Raw genomic sequence first — 19,338 nt, 5'->3', positions numbered from 1 at the left:
TCTGGGTAGAGATAATCGTATGTGACAATTTAGCAGGGCAATAATCTTCATTACTTTGCATTTGGAGTGTGTCAGCAAGGCGATTGAAAAAAAAATCATAATTTCTATTGTTTTAAAAAATAAAAAACAGTGTTTCTGTATCTAGCAGTTGTGCAACTGGTGCAATCTGGGTAGAGATAATTGTACGTGACAATTTAGCGGGGGCAATAATTTTCATTACACCGCATTTGGAGTGTGTCAGCAAGGCAATCTCCAAAAAAATAGCCACACATTGCTAGATACAGTGAATTTGTACATAAGACCTTTGTAAGGGTACTTATGAAAAATAAAGCCAGCAAACACATTGATAGGGTGATGTTAAGGGACGTGGATGAGGTGGTGCCTGCCAAGGCTGTGTGACAGATCCGAAGGTGACTGTATCTTGTTCTAGGTTCCTCTCAAAATTTGGTCAGTGCGCTACACCAGTAATGAACCCAGACAAGTGCGAGGATGTTGTGGGTAGGATGGCAGACAAAGAGTCTAGTGTGTTGAAAAGTAGCAACACAAAGTCTTCCACACGGTCCAGTCTCACACGAAAATGCAAAACCAAAAATACCTCCGGTCATGAAGGGGTTAAGCACGTCTAAGAGACTGGGTTAATATGCTCCACAGACCTATACAGGCCACATATTGGAACATGGTCATTGCCACGCTAAGGTCTTTACCTGAGCTCTCTAGCACTGCCTGTCACCTGAGTAATACACTCCACAGACCTTTACACTCTCTGGGACATATCCTGTAATTACTCCATTGTTACTCAAAGCCATGCAAAAGATACATTCTGCTTGGTTGGGCAGTCTCCAGAAGAAGTGCATTGCCTTGCCCCGATTGGTCAATGGCACTCCTGTCTCTTTCCCTTAAGGATGCTGCTTCCAAGTAAAATGAGGCTGGTACATGTTTCTGACATGGGTTTCAGGCCTGACAGACTGACCACAATGCAAGCCCTCGCTTGCATACACTGTATTCCGAATTTACTTCTAATGCTTTTGGTGTCTGGTGTCTGGTATAATCCAATTTACTGATATTAATCATACAGCTGACTCAACTCCTGTATTATATTCACCTTACAGTGGCTTCATCCGTTATGACAGTGATTCCATTGAGATTCAGTGGCAAAAATGAACTGTGGTCCTTAAAAAACGCAGGTTTCACAGCACCTGGTGGCCCTCTGAAAATTAAAAGCGATGGCTACATAATGACATGGCAGTGGACATGGTGGTGGGGGATGCCTAAAATTCAAATGGGCATTTTTGAAATGGCATTGTAAAGGGTTGGGGAATACGTACTCCACTATCTGGCTATTTGCCATGAGGGAGCTAACTCACGAACGTAGGAGTGAGAGCTCTCCCAAATGTATGATCCAGGGCCACCTGAGGGCCCTTACCAAACTCAGTTTTCAAGCCACCTGCTGGCACTCTGCAAATTGTCAGCAAGGGCCGCATAATGACATGGCGGTGGACATGGTGGTGTTGGCGCAAATGGGCAGGTTTGAAATGGCATTGTAAAGGGATGGGGAATATGTATTACACCATCTGGTTAACTATTTGTCATGAGGGAAGGACCTCCCGAAAGTAGGAGTGAGAGCTCTCCCAAATGTATGATACAGGGCCCTCATCCTTACCAAACTCAGGCTTCATGGCACCTGCTGGCACTCTGCTAATTGTCAGCGAGGGCCGCATAATGACATGACAATGGACATGGTAGTGGTGTTGGGCAAAGCCCAAAATCCAAATGGGCATATTTTAGCTGGCAATGTAAGGTGATGGGGAATATGTATTTCAACTATCTTGCCATTGATGCGTTGTAGTTACAACATTTAGGGTCAGGAAATATTATTTTTCCCTTTTATGAAGCAATTTTCAAATATAGGAGTTTTATTTGCACTTATTTATGTGGCTGTTGTAAACATTTTGAGTAAAAATAGTTAGAAAAAAAAAAACAGAAATAGTGCATCTACTCAGATAATTAACAAATTAAAGTGAATAAAACAGGTATGAATTTAACAGTTGCAACAATTATGAATTCCGCCATTATTTAGTCAATAATGGACATGGCAACTATCTAGATTTATTTGTATCTGTTACTTCACAATGAAACACAAAAAGCACAGCACTCTTCATATAATCGTTACGGAGTCCAGTAAACTGAACACTTTTTTTCCCTGGACCTTAGAATAATCTCTCCTCTTCCATCATCTTCTGAGGTATCAAGACGGAGGGACGTTTTCTAGGACGCTTTTCTCATGCCGGCTCTCCTCCATTCCCATGCGACAGTACTGCTTACATAGTGCTTGTATTAGCTGTGTGAAGCAATGCAATGCAGAGGACACGTCCCCAATTGTACATCAGTACCAAGCTTGGACTGAGTTGAGTGCCGATAGAACAAAGCAGCACACATCTGTTGGAGTTAAGGCAAAGGAAAGTAGCAGCAATTGGGGAACAGCATTAGGCATAAAAGAGGCACAATCAGGTAATATACAGTAGTATAAAATTGTTAAGAGCCTCTGTTTTAATACAAATTTAAATGACAATTACTCTTTAATTACGGCACCGAGGATTATTCTTCTGCTGATCAGTGTCAAAAACAAAATGTGAACATCCATGCCCAAGAGATTAACATTTCCTGCAGCTGGTTTCTGTCTATGCATGTAGATTAATTTATGTGGCAATACAGTATGCACAGTCACTACCCATGGACATGTCCAATTTCAAGCATATTTACCTGCCATTTGGACATTTGCTGAGTGCAGACCAGTCAACTTGTGGATTTATTAGTATACCCCATGAGAGGAAGACAGATGTTGGAGTCAAAGTACCAATGACAAGCTGTAGAGGTTTCTGATTGGAGTTTTTATCTGTGTGAAAAAGGCCAGAACTTATTATTAATATCATAGCCACTGTATAACAAACAGCAAAGCATGCAATAAGTGAAAATTGTATCCACTCAGGCTCGGACTGGCCCATATGGGAACAGGGGAATCCCCCGGTGGGCCCCTGTGCAGTCACGGGCCTCCAAACCCACAAAATGGGTAGGACTTGGCATAGTTCACATGACTTACAATGTACAGAAAAAAGCAGCATCTCATCATTCATTAACCAAACAACCTAGGTTATTATTATATAGAGATACGTATAGGTAAGTTTATGAACAAGGGTAGTGTAACATTTGTATGCATGTGAAAAGTGGGCCCCCAAGGTCATTGTTACTGGTGGGCCCTTGGCACCCCATTCTGACACTGTATCCACTACATACGGTAACAATCTACCTGAATTATTAGATTGTGTGTCCCAGTTTTCCTAAGATGGACATTTTATTACTATTGTTTCTTTTCTCAAACAAATCTTTTACATTAGGAACACAAATATTTAGTGCCTATTGCACAGTGGCAATTGTACAGATAAAGCAAATTTTACATCATGTATATGAAGAATAAAATTCATGATAAATGTAATGTAAATTAATTATCATAAAATTAGTCTGTCATCCTCAACATCAATATGACATGATCTTTACAGTGATATAGGGAAAATAAACTTCTTATAAAAATAATATTGGCACTGTACTGTTATAATTAGAGCACAATGGTGCATACATGTAGGCTGTGCTTATTCTGTGGCTTACAAGCACTGTAAATCAGAAGCGGGGGAAGGCACTCAACAAGGGGGTATAACAATACTTGGCTGTTGCAAGAGTGCAATAAAGCCCCTACATTTACATGCGGGTATTTTTGTCAGGCACTTTTCCAATAGCAGGTATAGTGCTAGTATTGATTGTTATAGTGGCTAAGCCTTCAATAACACGGTATAGATTGTTTAATATCGATTCTGGGGGTGACAGATGCTAAAGTTTCTAAATTGCCCCCATGACATTTCATACCCTTTATGAGGCATTACAGCAATGAGTGTGATATTAATCCCTTATTGACCTTGGACGTATAGGTAGGTTCAATGTCATCTACCTGCATTTGATGCGGGCTCTGGCGCTGGGTCCGCATCTTTCCCTGAATATGACAGCTGATTTGATCAGCTTTTGTATGCCACTAACTGCCACGGGAGGATCTAAGATCCACCCTTGGCTGTTAGCAAGTTAAATGCCACTGCCAATCTCTGACAGTGGCATTTAACACGAGCTGAGCGGAAGAGTGTCGCAAGATGCTCTGTCACGTGATCGCTGGGTGCAGATGGGTTGTCAAGACAGCCGGGGGTTTGCAGTAGACCCTGGTGCCTGTTATTATAAGGATAAGTGGGGGTTTTTGCTGCGTTTATTAATGTGTTTTTCTGTTAATTTTCAGCTGCTTTTTCAGTATCAGCAAAGCCTATGAGATTTCCAAAATCTCATGCGCACAATGATTTTTTTTTTTGTCATGAGTATTTTGTGTTTTGCATTGTTTTTGGACATAGAGCATGTCACTTATTTCAGCGTTTTTAACCCATTGACTTGAATAGGTGGTGAAAAAAAACGCTGAAAAACGCAGGTATCATTTTTTGCAGCGCTTTTTGTGCCAAAATCTCATTCTTTGGAAAAATACTTTTTTTTCCAAGACTAAACTTTATCAGCATCCACAAGAGACAATTCTAGCATGCCAAAACTGCCACAAAGAACACAGCAAAAGCGCAGCAAAAAACACATGAAAAACGCTGAAAAAACGCCTAATGTGAAATTACCCTATATGTCATATAAATGTCATCGCGTGGCCGGTGTTGATAGGAGATTACTATTTATGCTCAACATAACAGGTCTGAAGCCTTGCTATTTGTAGTACAGAAGATCAGATGATTGTATCTTTTAGTCTCATAAAGTGCCTATTGAAGCCAGTAAAAATTAAAAAAAAAGTTTTAAAAATATAATAATTAAAAAAACACAAGTTCAAATCAACCCCATTTTGCCCCATTTAAAACAAAACAATTAAAAAAATAAAAAATACATGTTTGGTATTGCTGTGTTCAGAAGTCAGATCTATGAAAATATAAAGCAAATTAATTCGATCAGTAAGCAGCATAATGAGAAAAAAAATATTTGAAAGGCCAGAATTACATTTTTTACCCACTGCAACAATGCAATAAAATGCAATAATAGGCGATCAAAACATTGCATCTACCCCAAAATAGTATCAATAAAAATGTCAGCTCAGGGCGCAAAAAATATTACCTTACCAAGCCACAGATCCCAAAAAAGGGAGGCGCTATGGGTCTTGGAAAATGACAACTTGTTTTTCTTTTACAAATTTGGGATTTTTTTTCATCACTTACTGCACATAAAAAAGAACCTATACATGTTTTGTACAGTATGTATACATGCACTGACCTGAAGAATCATAATGGCAGTACAGTTTTAGCATTTTATAACGTAGTAAATAAAAAACAATTGTGGAATTGCACTTTTTTTTGCCCGTTTTTCAGTACAATGTGGTTGAATCAATGGTGTCATTCAAAAGTACAGCTCATCCTGCAAAAAACAAGCCTTCATAGGGTTATATTGATGGAAAAATTAAAAATTGGGAAAAAAGCACAAAAGCAGAAAATCCTAAGGTGTTGAAGGCGTTAAATTCTAATGCAAGGTGTTCACTCACTGAGATTATTCTGAGCTCAGTAGTTGCAATCATACACTAGGCTTGATTGACATTTCCTGCATTGCGCACATTTTCTCCTTGGAGACTTTGCTTTGTGGGACAGAAGAAAAGGCACAGCATATCCAGTGTGCATGCATGCAGCTAATGAGGCCAGACTAGTCTCAGTGAGTAAACTCTTCGCCAGACTAGTCCAAGTTAATATGCGTACGGCAAACAGCAGCAAATCAGTTGATTTTTCACAAATATGTGCATTTGTTTCTACCATCTACACAGTAGCGTAGCTACCGGGGGGGCAGAGGGGGCGGTGGCTCCGGGCCCTGAGGGGGTCCATCCGGATTTATGCTACTGTAACTGTATCTGCGGCAGAGCAGGGAGAATCAATCATCTCCCTGCTCTGCCGCTATGTTCTCTTCTCAGCCACAGGACCTGTGATGAGGTCACAGGTGGGGAGGAGTCAAGGTCACATGATCAGGGGCCTCAGTGTATGCAGGACTCTGCTGTGCTGGTTGTCATGATGCGCTGGATGAGGGGAAGTTTGTGTAGGGTCAGGAGGGGATTACAGGGTGCATGTAGCAGAGCCGTGTGTGTACAAGGTGTACGGAGCAGAGCCGCGTGTGTACGAGGTGTACGGAGCGGAGCCGCATGTGTATGAGGTGTATGGAGCGGAGCTGCGTGTGTATGAGGTGTACGGAGCGGAGCCGTGTGTGTACGAGGTGTATGGAGCCGCATGTGTACGAGGTGTAGGCAGCGGAGCCGCTTGTGTACGAGGTGTACGGAGCAGAGCCATGTGTGTATGAGGTGTACGGAGTGGAGCCTCAGGTGTATGGAGCGGAGTCGCGTGTGTACGAGGTGTACGGAGCAGAGCCATGTGTGTATGAGGTGTACGGAACGGAGCCTCAGGTGTATGGAGCGGAGTCGCATGTGTACGAGGTGTGCGGATCAGAGCTGCGTGTGTATGAGGTGTACAGAGCGGAACCACGTGTGTACGAGGTGTACGGAGCGGAGCCATGTGTGTATGAGGTGTGCGGATCGGAGCCGTGTGTGTACGAGGTGTACGGAGCGGAGCCGCATGTGTACGAGGTGTACGGAGCGGAGCCGCATGTGTACGAGGTGTATGGAGCGGAGCCGTGTGTGTACGAGGTGTGCGGATCAGAGCCACGTGTGTACGAGGTGTACAGAGCGGAACCGCGTGTGTACGAGGTGTATGGAGCAAAGCCGCATGTGTACAAGGTTTACGGAGTGGAGCCATGTATGTACAAGGTGTACAGAGCGTGGCCACGTGTGTACAAGGTGCACGGGGCAGAGCCGCATGTGTACGAGGTCTACGGAGTGAAGCCATGTGTGTACTGAGTGGAGCCATGTGTGTGCGAGGTGTACGGAGCACAGCCATGTGTGTATGAGGCATAGAAAGCAGAACCATGTGTGAATGAGGTGTGCGGAGCTATGCGTGTACAAGGTGTATGGTGGGGAGCATTCATATCTCCCAACTGTCTCGATTTTGAGAGAGAGTCTGCCCTGGTTGGGAGCGTACTTTTCCCGCGGACACAGGAGTACACGGCAGAGCCCCAAGAAGCACTTTAAAATTCGCACGTGACGTTCCACCGGAAGTGACAAGCTGGAAGCTGACCGGAAATGAGGTAATTTCAGGAGGAGATTGTGATGGAACCATGGAGGCACTTCAATGAATGCTTCAGATCTATCACCATCTCCTCCGGCAGCGCGGACAGCGGGATCACCTTGGACTCGGGGATGTCATCCATGTGAGCGGATCATGATATGTCCTGCACCGGGAAGCTCAGGTGGGCACTACATTGGGAGCCGGGCTGCTATAGTATCTTTATAGAATCTTTCTCTCTCTCTCTGTTTCTCTCTCTATCTCTGTTATTTCTTTCTCTCTCTGTTCTTTCTTCCTCTCTCTAATCTTTTTTTCTTTCTCTCGCTCTCTGTTCTTTCTTTCTCTCTGTTCTTTCTTTCTTTCCCCTCTTCCTTTCTCTCTCTCTGTTCTTTCTTTTGCTCTGTTCTTTCTTTCTCTCTAATCTTTCTTTCTCTCTCTAATCTTTCTTTCTCTCTCTCTGTTCTTTCTTTCTCTCTCTCTGTTCTGTTGTGAGTTCATTTTCCCCTTCACCGTCGATGTCTGATGAACTCCCTCTTCTGGTGAAGGAAGGTAGTGAGGCTGATTACCAAACACCTGATCTGGTAGATGATGACTGGGTAACAGGAAATTCTGACTGGATATAAGGCAGCCGACGCCCTTCTGAGTCGCTGGTGATTTCTCTGCTGGATTCTTGGATACCAGTCTGATTCCTGATTCCCAAAGATAAGTTTTTGCTCTGCTTTTGAACTTATTAGTTTTGTTTTGTTTACCTTGTTTTTTGGAGTTCAGCCATCCCCGGTCGGGGGTGTGCTGAGTTCCATTTTTGTCTCTGATCAGTTTGTCTCTTTGCTCTGTCTTCAGAATTTACCTGAGTGCTGATATAGTCTTTTTGAAGTCCTAGCGACTTCAGGGCCTGTTTTTCCTATCAGACAGTTGGGACATTTTTTGGTAGGGTTTTTTGCAGATTGCAGACAGCAGCTTATCTATCCTGTCCTTCTTAGTTAGCTTGGGCCCCATCTTTTGCTCAACCTATCTTTCTATCTGTGTTGGGGTTTTCATCTTGCTTCACCATCATTATATGTTGGGGGCTGCCTATTGCTTTGGGGTCTGCTCTGGGGCAGTTTAGATTTCCCCTTTCTTTCTTTAGGCCTATTTAGTTCTCCGGCTGTGATCGAGGGGTCTAGGGCATTAGTTGTTGTGGATAGGATCAGGGGTCTGCAATCCGATAGCTACCAACCTCTCCGGTTTTCTGGACTTAGCTCGTATTTTTGTTTTTTCCTCCTTCGGTGACTCATTCATAACACTGTTCATTCTTTCTCTCTGTTCTTACTTTCTCTCTCTCTGTTCTTTCTTTTTCTCTCTGTTCTTTCTTTCCTCTCTTTCTCTCTCTGTTCTTTCTTTCTCTCTGATCTTTCTCTCTCTCTCTGTTCTTTCTTTCTCTATAATGTATAGATAATGTACCTTCATATGGTATAATACAGCCCCCAAAGAATATAATGTAGCCCCTTCAGAATATAATGCAACCCCCTCATAGGGTATTATGCTTCCCCCCTCATGGGGTATCACTCTGCCCTCCCTTACAGGGCTGTGGAGTCGGAGTTGTGGAGTCGGAGTCGGAGTTAGTTTTGGTTGGAGTCGGAGTCGGTAGAAATGTACCGACTCCAGCTTTAAAAAAAATGTATTAATATTTCATAATTGAACTTTCATATGAATTTTATAAATGTTACTCAAATATATATGTTCTATCAAACTATGAACAACAGTGATAAGCAGTTCTGCTGGAGATAGAGACATTTCTAAAGGGGGTTTTACACTAAGCGATATCGCTAGCAATATCGCTAAAACGTCACTGGTTTTGTGACGTTATAGCGATATTGCTAGTGATATCGCTATGTGTGATACTTACCAGCGACCGGCTCCCCCGCTGTCCATCGCTGATCGCGCGAGAATGTCCGGCTCCATTTCTCGTCGTCTGCTTCCTGCTGTGACGTCCAGCGACGCGTGGAGGCGGGCGGGAGGACGCAGGATCGCTGTGTGTGAAAGGTGAGTATCGTGCGCTGCGTCGCTGCTGCATCGCTGTGAGATCTTTCTGTATGAAAGCTCACTAGCGATCATTTAGCGATGCACCAGCGATCCTGACCGGGTCAGATCGCTGGTTGGATCGCTGGTGCATCGCTAAATGTAAAAGGGCCTTTACTTCTTGTGTGTCACTGTTCTCCACTGCCCTTATCTAATCTTATACTTGGTTAACCTCATGCTGCCCCGACCCCCCTACTTACAATGTATGAAACTGAAAGTGAAAATGTGTTGCAAATTCTTAGTAGTAAAGCTCCTCCTCTAGACTAGATCATGCTAGGTGTGCATCTTCCAAGCATCTCACAGCTGCCTGCTACTCAGAAGAGGAAGACTGTAAGAAGTATTATCCTTTCAACAAACTTTGCATCAGTTAACTGTGAGTACATGAGGAATAATAACAGTATTACTGACCACTATATCAGTTGTACGACCTGGCAATAATTTTGTACAATTGTTTTTAGGAAAAACAATTGTCATTTGGATTGTGAATGCAGAATTAAAAACCTGAGAATGTCAAAGAAGCATCACATTAAATCAGCTGTATTTGAACATTTCACCATCACTCAAGATAGAAAACATTATGTCTGTCAGTGTATGACAAATGATCCAGACGAAAACAAATGCTGTGAAGCCAAGATGAGTGCATATTCAGGCAAAGATAAAAATGCTCCTACCAGAGCTTCTAATCTAAAGAGACATTTACAGCGCTTTCATCCAGAAGTACTGAAAGCAGTGGATGAGAAAGACTGCATCCAAACCAATGAACCAGTGCCCAGCTCTTCCAGCCAAACAAAGGAGCAGAGAACTTTGCAGCCATCAGTTGCAAGATATTTTGTCAGTGACAAAGTTACTGTGACAATGACAGTAGATACATTTAAAAAACAGATCATAGAGCTTGTTGTAAAGGATAGTGTGCCTATTTCATTATTTTCACGACCAGCTTTTATGTGTCTGAATGGGGAAATGGCCCGCAAGCTTGGTGTTTCTCTGGAGAGAGTATTAGAAAATTAGTAATCGAAGAAGCTTTTAAACAAAAGGAAGAACTTAAAAAAACTCTCAAGGGATGCTTTCTGTTTCTTAAAATGGATGCCTGCACACGTCACAGAGTGAACTATTTTGCCATCAATGTCCGATTTGTTTGTGACAAAAATGAAGTAGTTACCAAGACATTGGCAGTAAAAGACACCAAAGCTCATCACACCAGTGAGTTTCTCCAGGTCTTGGTGGAAAAGGTTCTGCAAGACTATGAACTTAAAAAAGAGCAAGTTCTTTCTGTCGTAACTGACAATGCTTCAAATATGATAAGTACTATTAAGCTAATGAATGAGAGTAATGATGGTGACCAGCAGCTAGAAGAACCTTCTGGGTCCACAGACACAGAAATGTTTGAAATAGAGGAACACAGTATTGTAACTGAGGAGCAAACTGAAGTTGCTTCAGATGAACAGCAACATGATAGTTTAGATGATCTTGTTGAAACTGTGTCAATATGTTCTTTCATTCATCACATGCGCTGTGTTGTGCATACGCTACAGCTGGCTATAAGAGACAGTCTGCAAGAAGGACATGCTGCTGCACTGATTGGCAAGGTGAGAAAATTGGCTACTGTTGCCAGAACCCCTAAAGTTGACTCAATTTTGAAGAGACGTGCTGGAAAAGGGGCAATTATTGATCAAGCCACACGATGGGGCTGTACTTACTTAATGATTCAGCGCTTGGTTGAACTGAAAACCTTTCTTGTAGACATGGCTAACCCTCAACTGACGCTAAATGAAAGTCAGTGGAATCAGGTGACTGAGCTGGAAAAATTGCTAGAGCACCCATTTACAGTGACTAAAAAATTACAAGCAGAGGACTTAACTCCAGGTATTTTCTTAAAGGAGTGGAAGAACCTGATGTTTCGCCTGTCCCAAAGAGGAGGGTTAATTGCAAGTGGCATTGCTACATCAATGAAACGGAGAGAGGAGCTACTATTACAAAATAACATTCTTTTGGCAGCTGTTTATGTAGACCCAATGCATCGGATTCTTCTAGATGATCAACAGCTAAGTAAAGGAAAAGAAGCTCTGTTTGAAATAGCAGTAAGGATGAAAGGGTTGCAGAACAGTCAGGAGGAACAAGAAGAATTTGATTGTCCTGCCACATCTTCACCCTCATCATCAACTGATGAAGAATTTAATTTCGAAAAATATTTGGATCACAAGGACCGTGCAAAGCGTTCCCACATAGAAGAAGAGTCATCCCCATCAAGGAACACAGCCAGTACATTTCAGCAGAATTTTTCATGTGCACTTAAAGAAATTGAGAAATTTGACCGTTCATCAAAAATAACAGTGCAACAAGCGATTCCTCTGTATCCTGACATTGTCAGAGATGTTGCCCGAGTGGTTACTGCTTTGCCACCAACACAAGTTAGTGTAGAGAGGTTGTTCTCTGTTCTCAAAATAATTAGATCAGATTTGAGGGCATCCATGAAGGAGGATCTGACAGAGGCAATACTTTTTCTGAGGACAAATTTATAGATTTCTTCTTATTAACTGCATAAAAGTGTTTATTGCATATTTACTTACAGTTTATAAAAGTTTATAAAAGTCATTTGCTATATTCTAATTGTATTCTAATAAATGTAGTTTTTGCTCTAAGTGGTCTGATTACTTATATGATGGTGAGAAACTGAATAAGCACGATGTTTAATATTTTATAACAGTAAATTTGTTGTTATGAATTGGCCATTTATGAAGGAGCCGGAGTCGGTTTCGGAGCCTGATAAAATCCAGGAGTCGGAGTCGGAGTCGCAACTGTGGCTTACCGACTCCACAGCCCTGCTCCCTTATATGGGGTATCATGCTGCCCCCCCTCATGAGGGGTATCATACTATCCCATATCATACGGGGTATCATGCTGCCCCCCATCATACGGGGTATCATACTACCCCCTCATACGGGGTATCATGCTGCCCCCATTATACATGGTGTCATGCTGCCCCCTCCTCATACGGGATATCATGCTGCCCCCCCATACGGGGTATCATAATCATGCAACCAGGACTCACTATATAAATTTAAAAAAAAAACTATACTCACAACTCCTCCTCGCTCCCATGCTGATTTGGCCGGCGACTCTGCTCTGATGTCATGATGTCAGGAGCTGTGCTGCAGTCAGACCGGCACACAGCGGGGACGCGATGAAGTGACGTCATCGCGCACTCTCTATGTGTCAGAGGAAGAGGGTAATGATGGGAGAAGGGAGCGTCATGAGATGCTCTCTCTTCCATTATTGCGGCGCGCACTGGGGGGCCGCGCTGACGCCACAATAATGGAATATATACACTCACTGGCCACTTTATTAGGTACACCATGCTAGTAAGGGGTTGGACCCCCTTTTGCCTTCAGAACTGCCTCAATTCTTCGTGGCAGAGATTCAACAAGGTGCTGGAAGCATTCCTCAGAGATTTTGGACCATATTGACATGATGGCATCACACAGTTGGCGCAGATTTGTCGGCTGCACATCCCTGATGCGAATCTCCCGTTCCACCACATCCCAAAGATGCTCTATTGGATTGAGATCTGGTGACTGAGGAGGCCATTTGAGTACAGTAAACTCATTGTCATGTTCAAGAAACCAATCTGAGATGATTCGAGCTTTATGACATGGCGCATTATCCTGCTGAAAGTAGCCATCAGATGTTGGGTACATTGTGGTCATAAAGGGATGGACATGGTCAGCAACAATACTCAGGTAGGCTGTGGCGTTGCAACGATGCTCAATTGGTACCAAGGGGCCCAAAGAGTGCCCAGAAAAAATTCCCCACACCATGACACCACCACCACCAGCCTGAACCGTTGATACAAGGCAGGATGGATCCATGCTTTCATGTTGTTTACGCCAAATTCTGACCCTACCATCCGAATGTCGCAGCAGAAATCGAGACTCATCAGACCAGGCAACGTTTTTCCAATCTTCTACTGTCCAATTTCGATGAGCTTGTGCAAATTGTAGCCTCAGTTTCCTGTTCTTAGCTGAGAGGAGTGGTACCCAGTGTGGTCTTCTGCTGCTGTAGCCCATCTGCCTCAAAGTTCGACGCACTGTGCGTTCAGAGATGCTCTTCTGCCTACCTTGGTTGTAACGGGTGGCAATTTGAGTCACTGTTGCCTTTCTATCAGCTCGAACCAGTCTGCCCATTCTCCTCTGACCTCTGGCATCAACATGGCATTTCCGGCCACAGAACTGCCGCTCACTGGATTTTTTTTCTTTTTCGGACCATTCTCTGTAAACCCTAGAGATGGTTGTGCGTGAAAATCCCAGTAGATCAGCAGTTTCTGAAATTCTCAGACCAGCCCTTCTGGCACCAACAATCATGCCACGTTCAAAGGCACTCAAATCACCTTTCTTCCCCATACTGATGCTCGGTTTGAACTGCAGGAGATTGTCTTGACCATGTCTACATGCCTAAATGCACTGAGTTGCCGCCATGTGATTGGCTGATTAGAAATTAAGTCTTAACACACAGTTGGACAGGTGTACCTAATAAAGTGGCCAGTGAGTGTATATATTGCATAGATTATTTTTGGCAACAGCACAGTCATCTGCTGAGTTTCTCTGTTTAGGGGCTCACTCAGAAGTTTCACCCCCCCTGAACCAAAACCCTAGCTAAGCCTTTGCATCTACACAATACTGTAATTTCTCAATAAGTTTTTAGAAGGCAATAGCGGCAGTGTAAACACATTGAGGACCTCACAGGTTATATTTCAATGTGTACATGGTGTAAGTATCATCATGTGTATGTGTACCGAATGACTACAAATAAACCATATAGAGCCATTTGGAGCCATCCGTCAATTACTTTTAGGGTAAGGCTGGGGTCACACTTGCGAGTGTGATGCGAGACCCTTGGGCAAGTATTTTGCATCAATACCCTGCACTGCCACCTGCACTCGGGACCGGAATGTGCGGCTGCATGTATTTCTATGCTGGGTATTGATGTGAAAGACTTGCGCCAGTTTCTTGCATCACACTCGCAAGTGTGACCCCGGCCTAAGGCAGTTTTTCAGCTTTTTTTCTGCAGCAAAACCTGATCTCTTGGCAGGAAAGAATTTGCAGAAAAAAATAATGTTTTCTTGGTTTTTCTTGTTGCATTTATTCTACGTTTTTTGAGTGTTTTGTGCGGCGGTTTTGGCATGCTAGATTTGTCTCTTGTGCCTGCTGATAAAGGTTAGTGTTGAAAAAAAGTCCTATTTCTATAAAATCAGATTTTGGCACAAAAAGCAGCAAAACCTGATACCTGCATTTTTTATGCGTTTTTTTCAGCGTCTTTTTTCACCACCCATTCATTTCAATGTGGAAAAACGCTGAAAGAAGTGACATACTCCATTGTGCAAAAAAACATGCAAGCAAAAAATCCTGATGGCAAAAAAAACAAGCTGTGTGCAAGAGATTTCTGAAATCTCATAGACTTCACTGGTACTGTAAAATGCAGCTGAAAATTTGCATGAAAAAAAGCTGCAAAAAAGCCTAATGTGAACTTAACCTAAGTCCGGGGTCACACTTGCAAGTGCAATGCGTGAGTCTCTCGCATCAATACCTGGCACTGCCACCAGCACTTGGACCGGAGTCTTCAGCTGCATAGAAATTCATGCAGCCACACACTCTGGGCAGAAGTGCTTGGTATTGAGGTGCGAGTTTCTCGCGTTGCACTCGCAAGTGTGTACAGCCGCAGCGTCCAATCCGCAGCGGCCAGATGTTACAGCATAGTGGAGGGGATTTTATGAAATCCCATCTCCACTATGTGCTCAAAGATGCAGGTGGCAGACCTGCATATACGGACATGCAGCATCTTTATAGACCACAGTGTAAGGGTTTGAAGGTTTTACCCCTTTAAGCTCCCTAAGCTGCTTATGTATGTACATATACATGTATATTTCGTTGTTATGTAATTTTGTTATTATGCTGTGTCTAGTATATGTATATCAAGTTTTTTACTGCAATGTTGTTAATGTGTCACTGAAATGTATATAGGACAATAGAGGGTATTGTAGGAATGTAGATAGTTAACATAGGAGGGGTCACTTAGTTTAAGGGAAGGGAGCTTCCTGGTTAGTTTCAGTGGGGGCGAGGACACCCAGAGAGCTCGGGTGGCCTCTGGCCTGGGAAAGTTAGATACCCCGCAATGTTATACAGAAGTGAGAGCCCTGTCATCCAGAAAGTGGTGAGCAGCTTCACCACAGACAGAGAAAGAAGCAGTAAAGTTACAGCTGAAGTGCAAGTAGCATAGCTTTAGCTACAGATGTTTTTAGTGACGACACAACAGTGAAGTACACGGCAGGACAGATGGATGGTTACTCATCATGTGGCAGTTCCTAGCATGGGCAGACGCCCTCAGAGCCAGGGCGAAACAGCTGGGGAACCCTCAAAGGAAACCAGGCTGCACAGGGAGAATACCGAGGAAGCGTACAGTGTGGTATGACCCGATCTCAAGCCGTGTGACAGAGCAAGTAAGGAAGGGAAGGAAGAAGTGATGTGAATACTGCTGTAAATGATGTACTGGATCTGGATGTACTGCGAAGTTCTGAAAGTAAAGTTTTGCATTTTGAATTATACTTCGGCTGTGTCTCTGATCATTCATCCAAGGCCAGAGGCGACCCCACAAAAAGGAGGGTGGACCTCAGCAGCGCCAGGAATGTGGAGGCAAGTGTACTACATGAGAAATGTAGTGTGTCTGTGAAGGCAGGCCAGGGATCAGGTGCCCTGGTGTCCTCGGCCATGACTACGGCCCTGGCACACCTTTTGTTAGGCGTTGGGTTCCTGCAGCTGCACAGCAGGAATCAAGAGTCATGCAGCCAGCGGTCTCCCATTCCCCTCCGACCTCTCAGGGACCTGCACAGCAATCTCGGCGATCCAGACGCCCTGCTCAGACCAGTTCTCTGGGTCTGGTTGTTGCTGCCACCTCTGGACCAGCAATAGTAGCGCATCCTGCTCTGCAGCAAACCACTCCAGAAGCTAAGTCCTCTCGCCACACTACTGGGCATGGTCACGAGACGATCTCCCAGTGGAGATCGGGAGTCACGTGCTCAGGTCCTTCTCCTGATCTGATTGGTTCATCTCAGAGATCTGGAAGGTCCTGGAAGCGCACGGCTATAAAAGGCCCGCATGGCCGCTTGGCCATGCGCTAGTATAGACTCTACCTGCTACTTGTGTGAATGATGACGGATACATGTGCCTGCGAATGACTCAATGAGACTCCCCTCCCTCTGAAATTACGTGTGTGGATAGAGACTTAGTATTAGAGTCAGCGCCAGTCAGTGGCATGATACAGGCCACAGTGCATATCTTCACCTATCTAGCGTCTGACAGTGCGCCTCCTCTGGGCACTGACATATAGCGGCTGAGTCAGTCGCCGCGCTGCAATCAGAAGCATCTGTGGGCGTCCGCGGTAGCGACGCCGCACACACGGTAGGTCTAGATGGACCCTGACCCTCTGCCTTGGGTTCAGCTCCTGTGACCATTTACCGTGCGTGCAGTTCTCTGAGACCTGTGAGTGCAACAGGCTCAGTATTTACGTTTAAGTTCTAAGCATCTCTGTGGAGATAACAGAGTACGCTCAGTGCACATCTGGTGACGTTCAACCCGTGTGCGATATACCGCCATATTGTGCGTCTGCCATTATCTAGCAGCGGTGTAACACCTACTGCACGGTGGACCCCGGGCGGTGAACGCACTTATTTATTAGTGCGTTCCGCCGTCGCTAACATTATACTAGCGCCAGGGTCTGGCTAGTAATCGCGGACCTGCAGCAGCTACAGCGGTACATTTGGCAGCTGGAGAGCAGGTTGGCGGATATTGAGAGCTCCACCTCAGCTGCGAATGCTACAGTGGCCGCTGCTCAGGCAGTCGCAGAGGCTGTCTCACGCGTGTTCACACCCACGCCTATGCCGACAATAACCCGCCTCCTGTTGCCCGATAAGTTTTCCGGTGACAGCAGCGCCTGCAGGGGTTTCGTGAGTCAGTGCTCTATTCAGCTTGAGTTACTGGCCACACGATTTCCTACAGAGCGGGCTAAGGTGGGGTTTATTGTTTCTCTCCTATCAGGCAGGGCGTTAGAGTGGGCTACGCCATTGTGGGAGCGTCATGACCCCGTGGTTCAGGGCACTGCTCAGTTCCTCACGGCCCAGAAGCAGGTCTTTTTGGGACCACGGATCACGCACGACACCTCTCTCCAATTATTGGCCCTAACACAGGGGTCTCTCTCGGTCAGCCATTATGCCGTCCGATTCCGGACATTGGCTTCTGAACTGGAGTGGCCTGATAAAGCACTCATCCCTGTGTTTTGGAAAGGGTTAGCGGAGCATGTCAAAGATGCTCTAGCAACCAGAGAGGTCCCCACAACTCTGGAGGAATTGATTGCCATCTCCACCCGCATTGATCTCTGGTTTATGGAGCGCGGGCTGGAACGTGCGCAATCCAGACGAAGGGTTAACTTGGCTCCCACCTTCTCCGAGCCACTAAGATTTCCCGCTCAGGAGCTTACACCTTCAGAACCTATGGAGGTGTCTCGCGCTGGCCCCAAGCCACGTCCAGTGCAAAGCTCCGGTTGTTGTCACCAGTGTCGGCAGTTTGGTCACTCGGCTAGCACGTGTCCTCTGCGGTTGAAAAAACGATCACATCCAGTGGTCATAGGTGGTGATCTAATTAATATGAAACCCTTTTCTCCCAAACCAGTAGTCCGAGGGACCTTAGATAGTGGGGCTTCCACCTGGGAGGTAGAGGTCACGGTGGATTCTGGGGCAGAAGGGTACTTTATGTCCTCGACCTTCGCCTTAAAGCACGCTATTCCTCTGTTGTTACTGCCCCAACCCCTGACCATCACGGTGTTTAATGGTGCACTTTGCCATCTCAGGTGACCCACCAGACAGCACCACTCGGTCTTTCAATCTCACCGTCCCACCGTGAGATTTTGTCCTTGTTCATTTTGCCTGATGGCATCGACCAGGTGCTTCTCGGAGTTCCCTGGCTCCGTTGCCATTCTCCTCATATTGATTGGGCTTCGGGGAATATACTGGGTTGGAGCAAGGTCTGTGAGGGAAGGTGCCTGAGGGGCAGTGTTCAGGTAGCTTCCACTGAAGTACCCGTGGATCTCTCCGCGCTTCCCAAACCGTACCATCAGTACGCGGACGTCTTCTTTAAAAAAGCTGCGGAGACGCTTCCACCGCACAGTCCTTACGATTGTCCGATAGATCTATTGCCAGGCACGGAACCTCCTAGAGGCTGCGTGTATCCGCTATCATTCCCTGAGACGGAGGCTATGTCTTAATATATCCGGGAGAACCAGGCAAGAGGTTTTATCAGAAAGTCGGTGTCGCCTGCTGGTGCAGGGTTCTTCTTCGTGCAGAAGAAGAGCGGAGAGTTAAGTCCCTGCATTGATTACAGCGGTCTCAATACCATAATGGTTAAAAATAAGTACCCCCTTCCATTGATCTCTGAGTTATTTGACAGGTTGCGAGGTGCCCGGATCTTTACAAAACTAGATCTACGGGGGGCGTACAACCTGATCCGCATTTGCAAAGGAGACGAGTGGAAGACAGCATTTAACACCAGGGACGGCCATTATGAATATCTGGTCATGCTCTTCGGCCTCTGTATTGCGCCCGCTGTCTTCCAGGATTTTGTTAACGACGTCTTCAGCTATATGCTCTCTACCTCGGTGGTGGTCTATCTGGATGACATCCTCATGTTTTCGCCAGATTTGACCTCCCACCGGAGAGATGTCTGCAGGGTCTTCGACCGTCTACGGGCGAACTCTCTTTTCGCCAAGCTGGAGAAGTGCCAGTTTGAGCAAGAGTCCTTGCTGTTCCTGGGTTACATCATCTCGGCCCAGGGGTTGGCTATGGATCTGGCCAAACTGCAAGCGGTAATAGACTGGCAGGAACCACGTTCACTCAAAGCGGTGCAGCACTTTTTGGGGTTCGTCAACTATTATCGCCAGTTTATCCCCCACTTCTCCACACTGGTAGCTCCTCTGGTTGCTCTCACAAAGAAAGGAGCTAATCCTAAGGCTTGGTTTG

General features: G+C 45.1%; 1 protein-coding gene across 14 annotated transcripts in view; it reads right to left on the bottom strand.

Annotated features, from left to right (window-relative positions):
- The window catches only part of ABI3BP (ABI family member 3 binding protein), a 733,533-nt gene that overhangs the window by 384,999 nt on the left and 329,196 nt on the right, over positions 1-19,338 (bottom strand). For all 14 annotated transcript variants that reach the window (XM_073586187.1, XM_073586193.1, XM_073586188.1 and 11 more), the window contains exon 4: positions 2,761-2,893. In XM_073586187.1, coding sequence (XP_073442288.1) covers positions 2,761-2,893 — 133 coding nt within the window. The remainder of the gene's footprint in view (positions 1-2,760; positions 2,894-19,338) is intronic.

The sequence above is a fragment of the Dendrobates tinctorius genome, unplaced genomic scaffold (assembly GCF_039654945.1).
Source record: "Dendrobates tinctorius isolate UK_male_01 unplaced genomic scaffold, ASM3965494v1 ptg000091l, whole genome shotgun sequence".
Lineage (NCBI taxonomy): Eukaryota > Metazoa > Chordata > Amphibia > Anura > Dendrobatidae > Dendrobates > Dendrobates tinctorius.
This window is presented reverse-complemented; position numbering and strand designations above follow the sequence as displayed.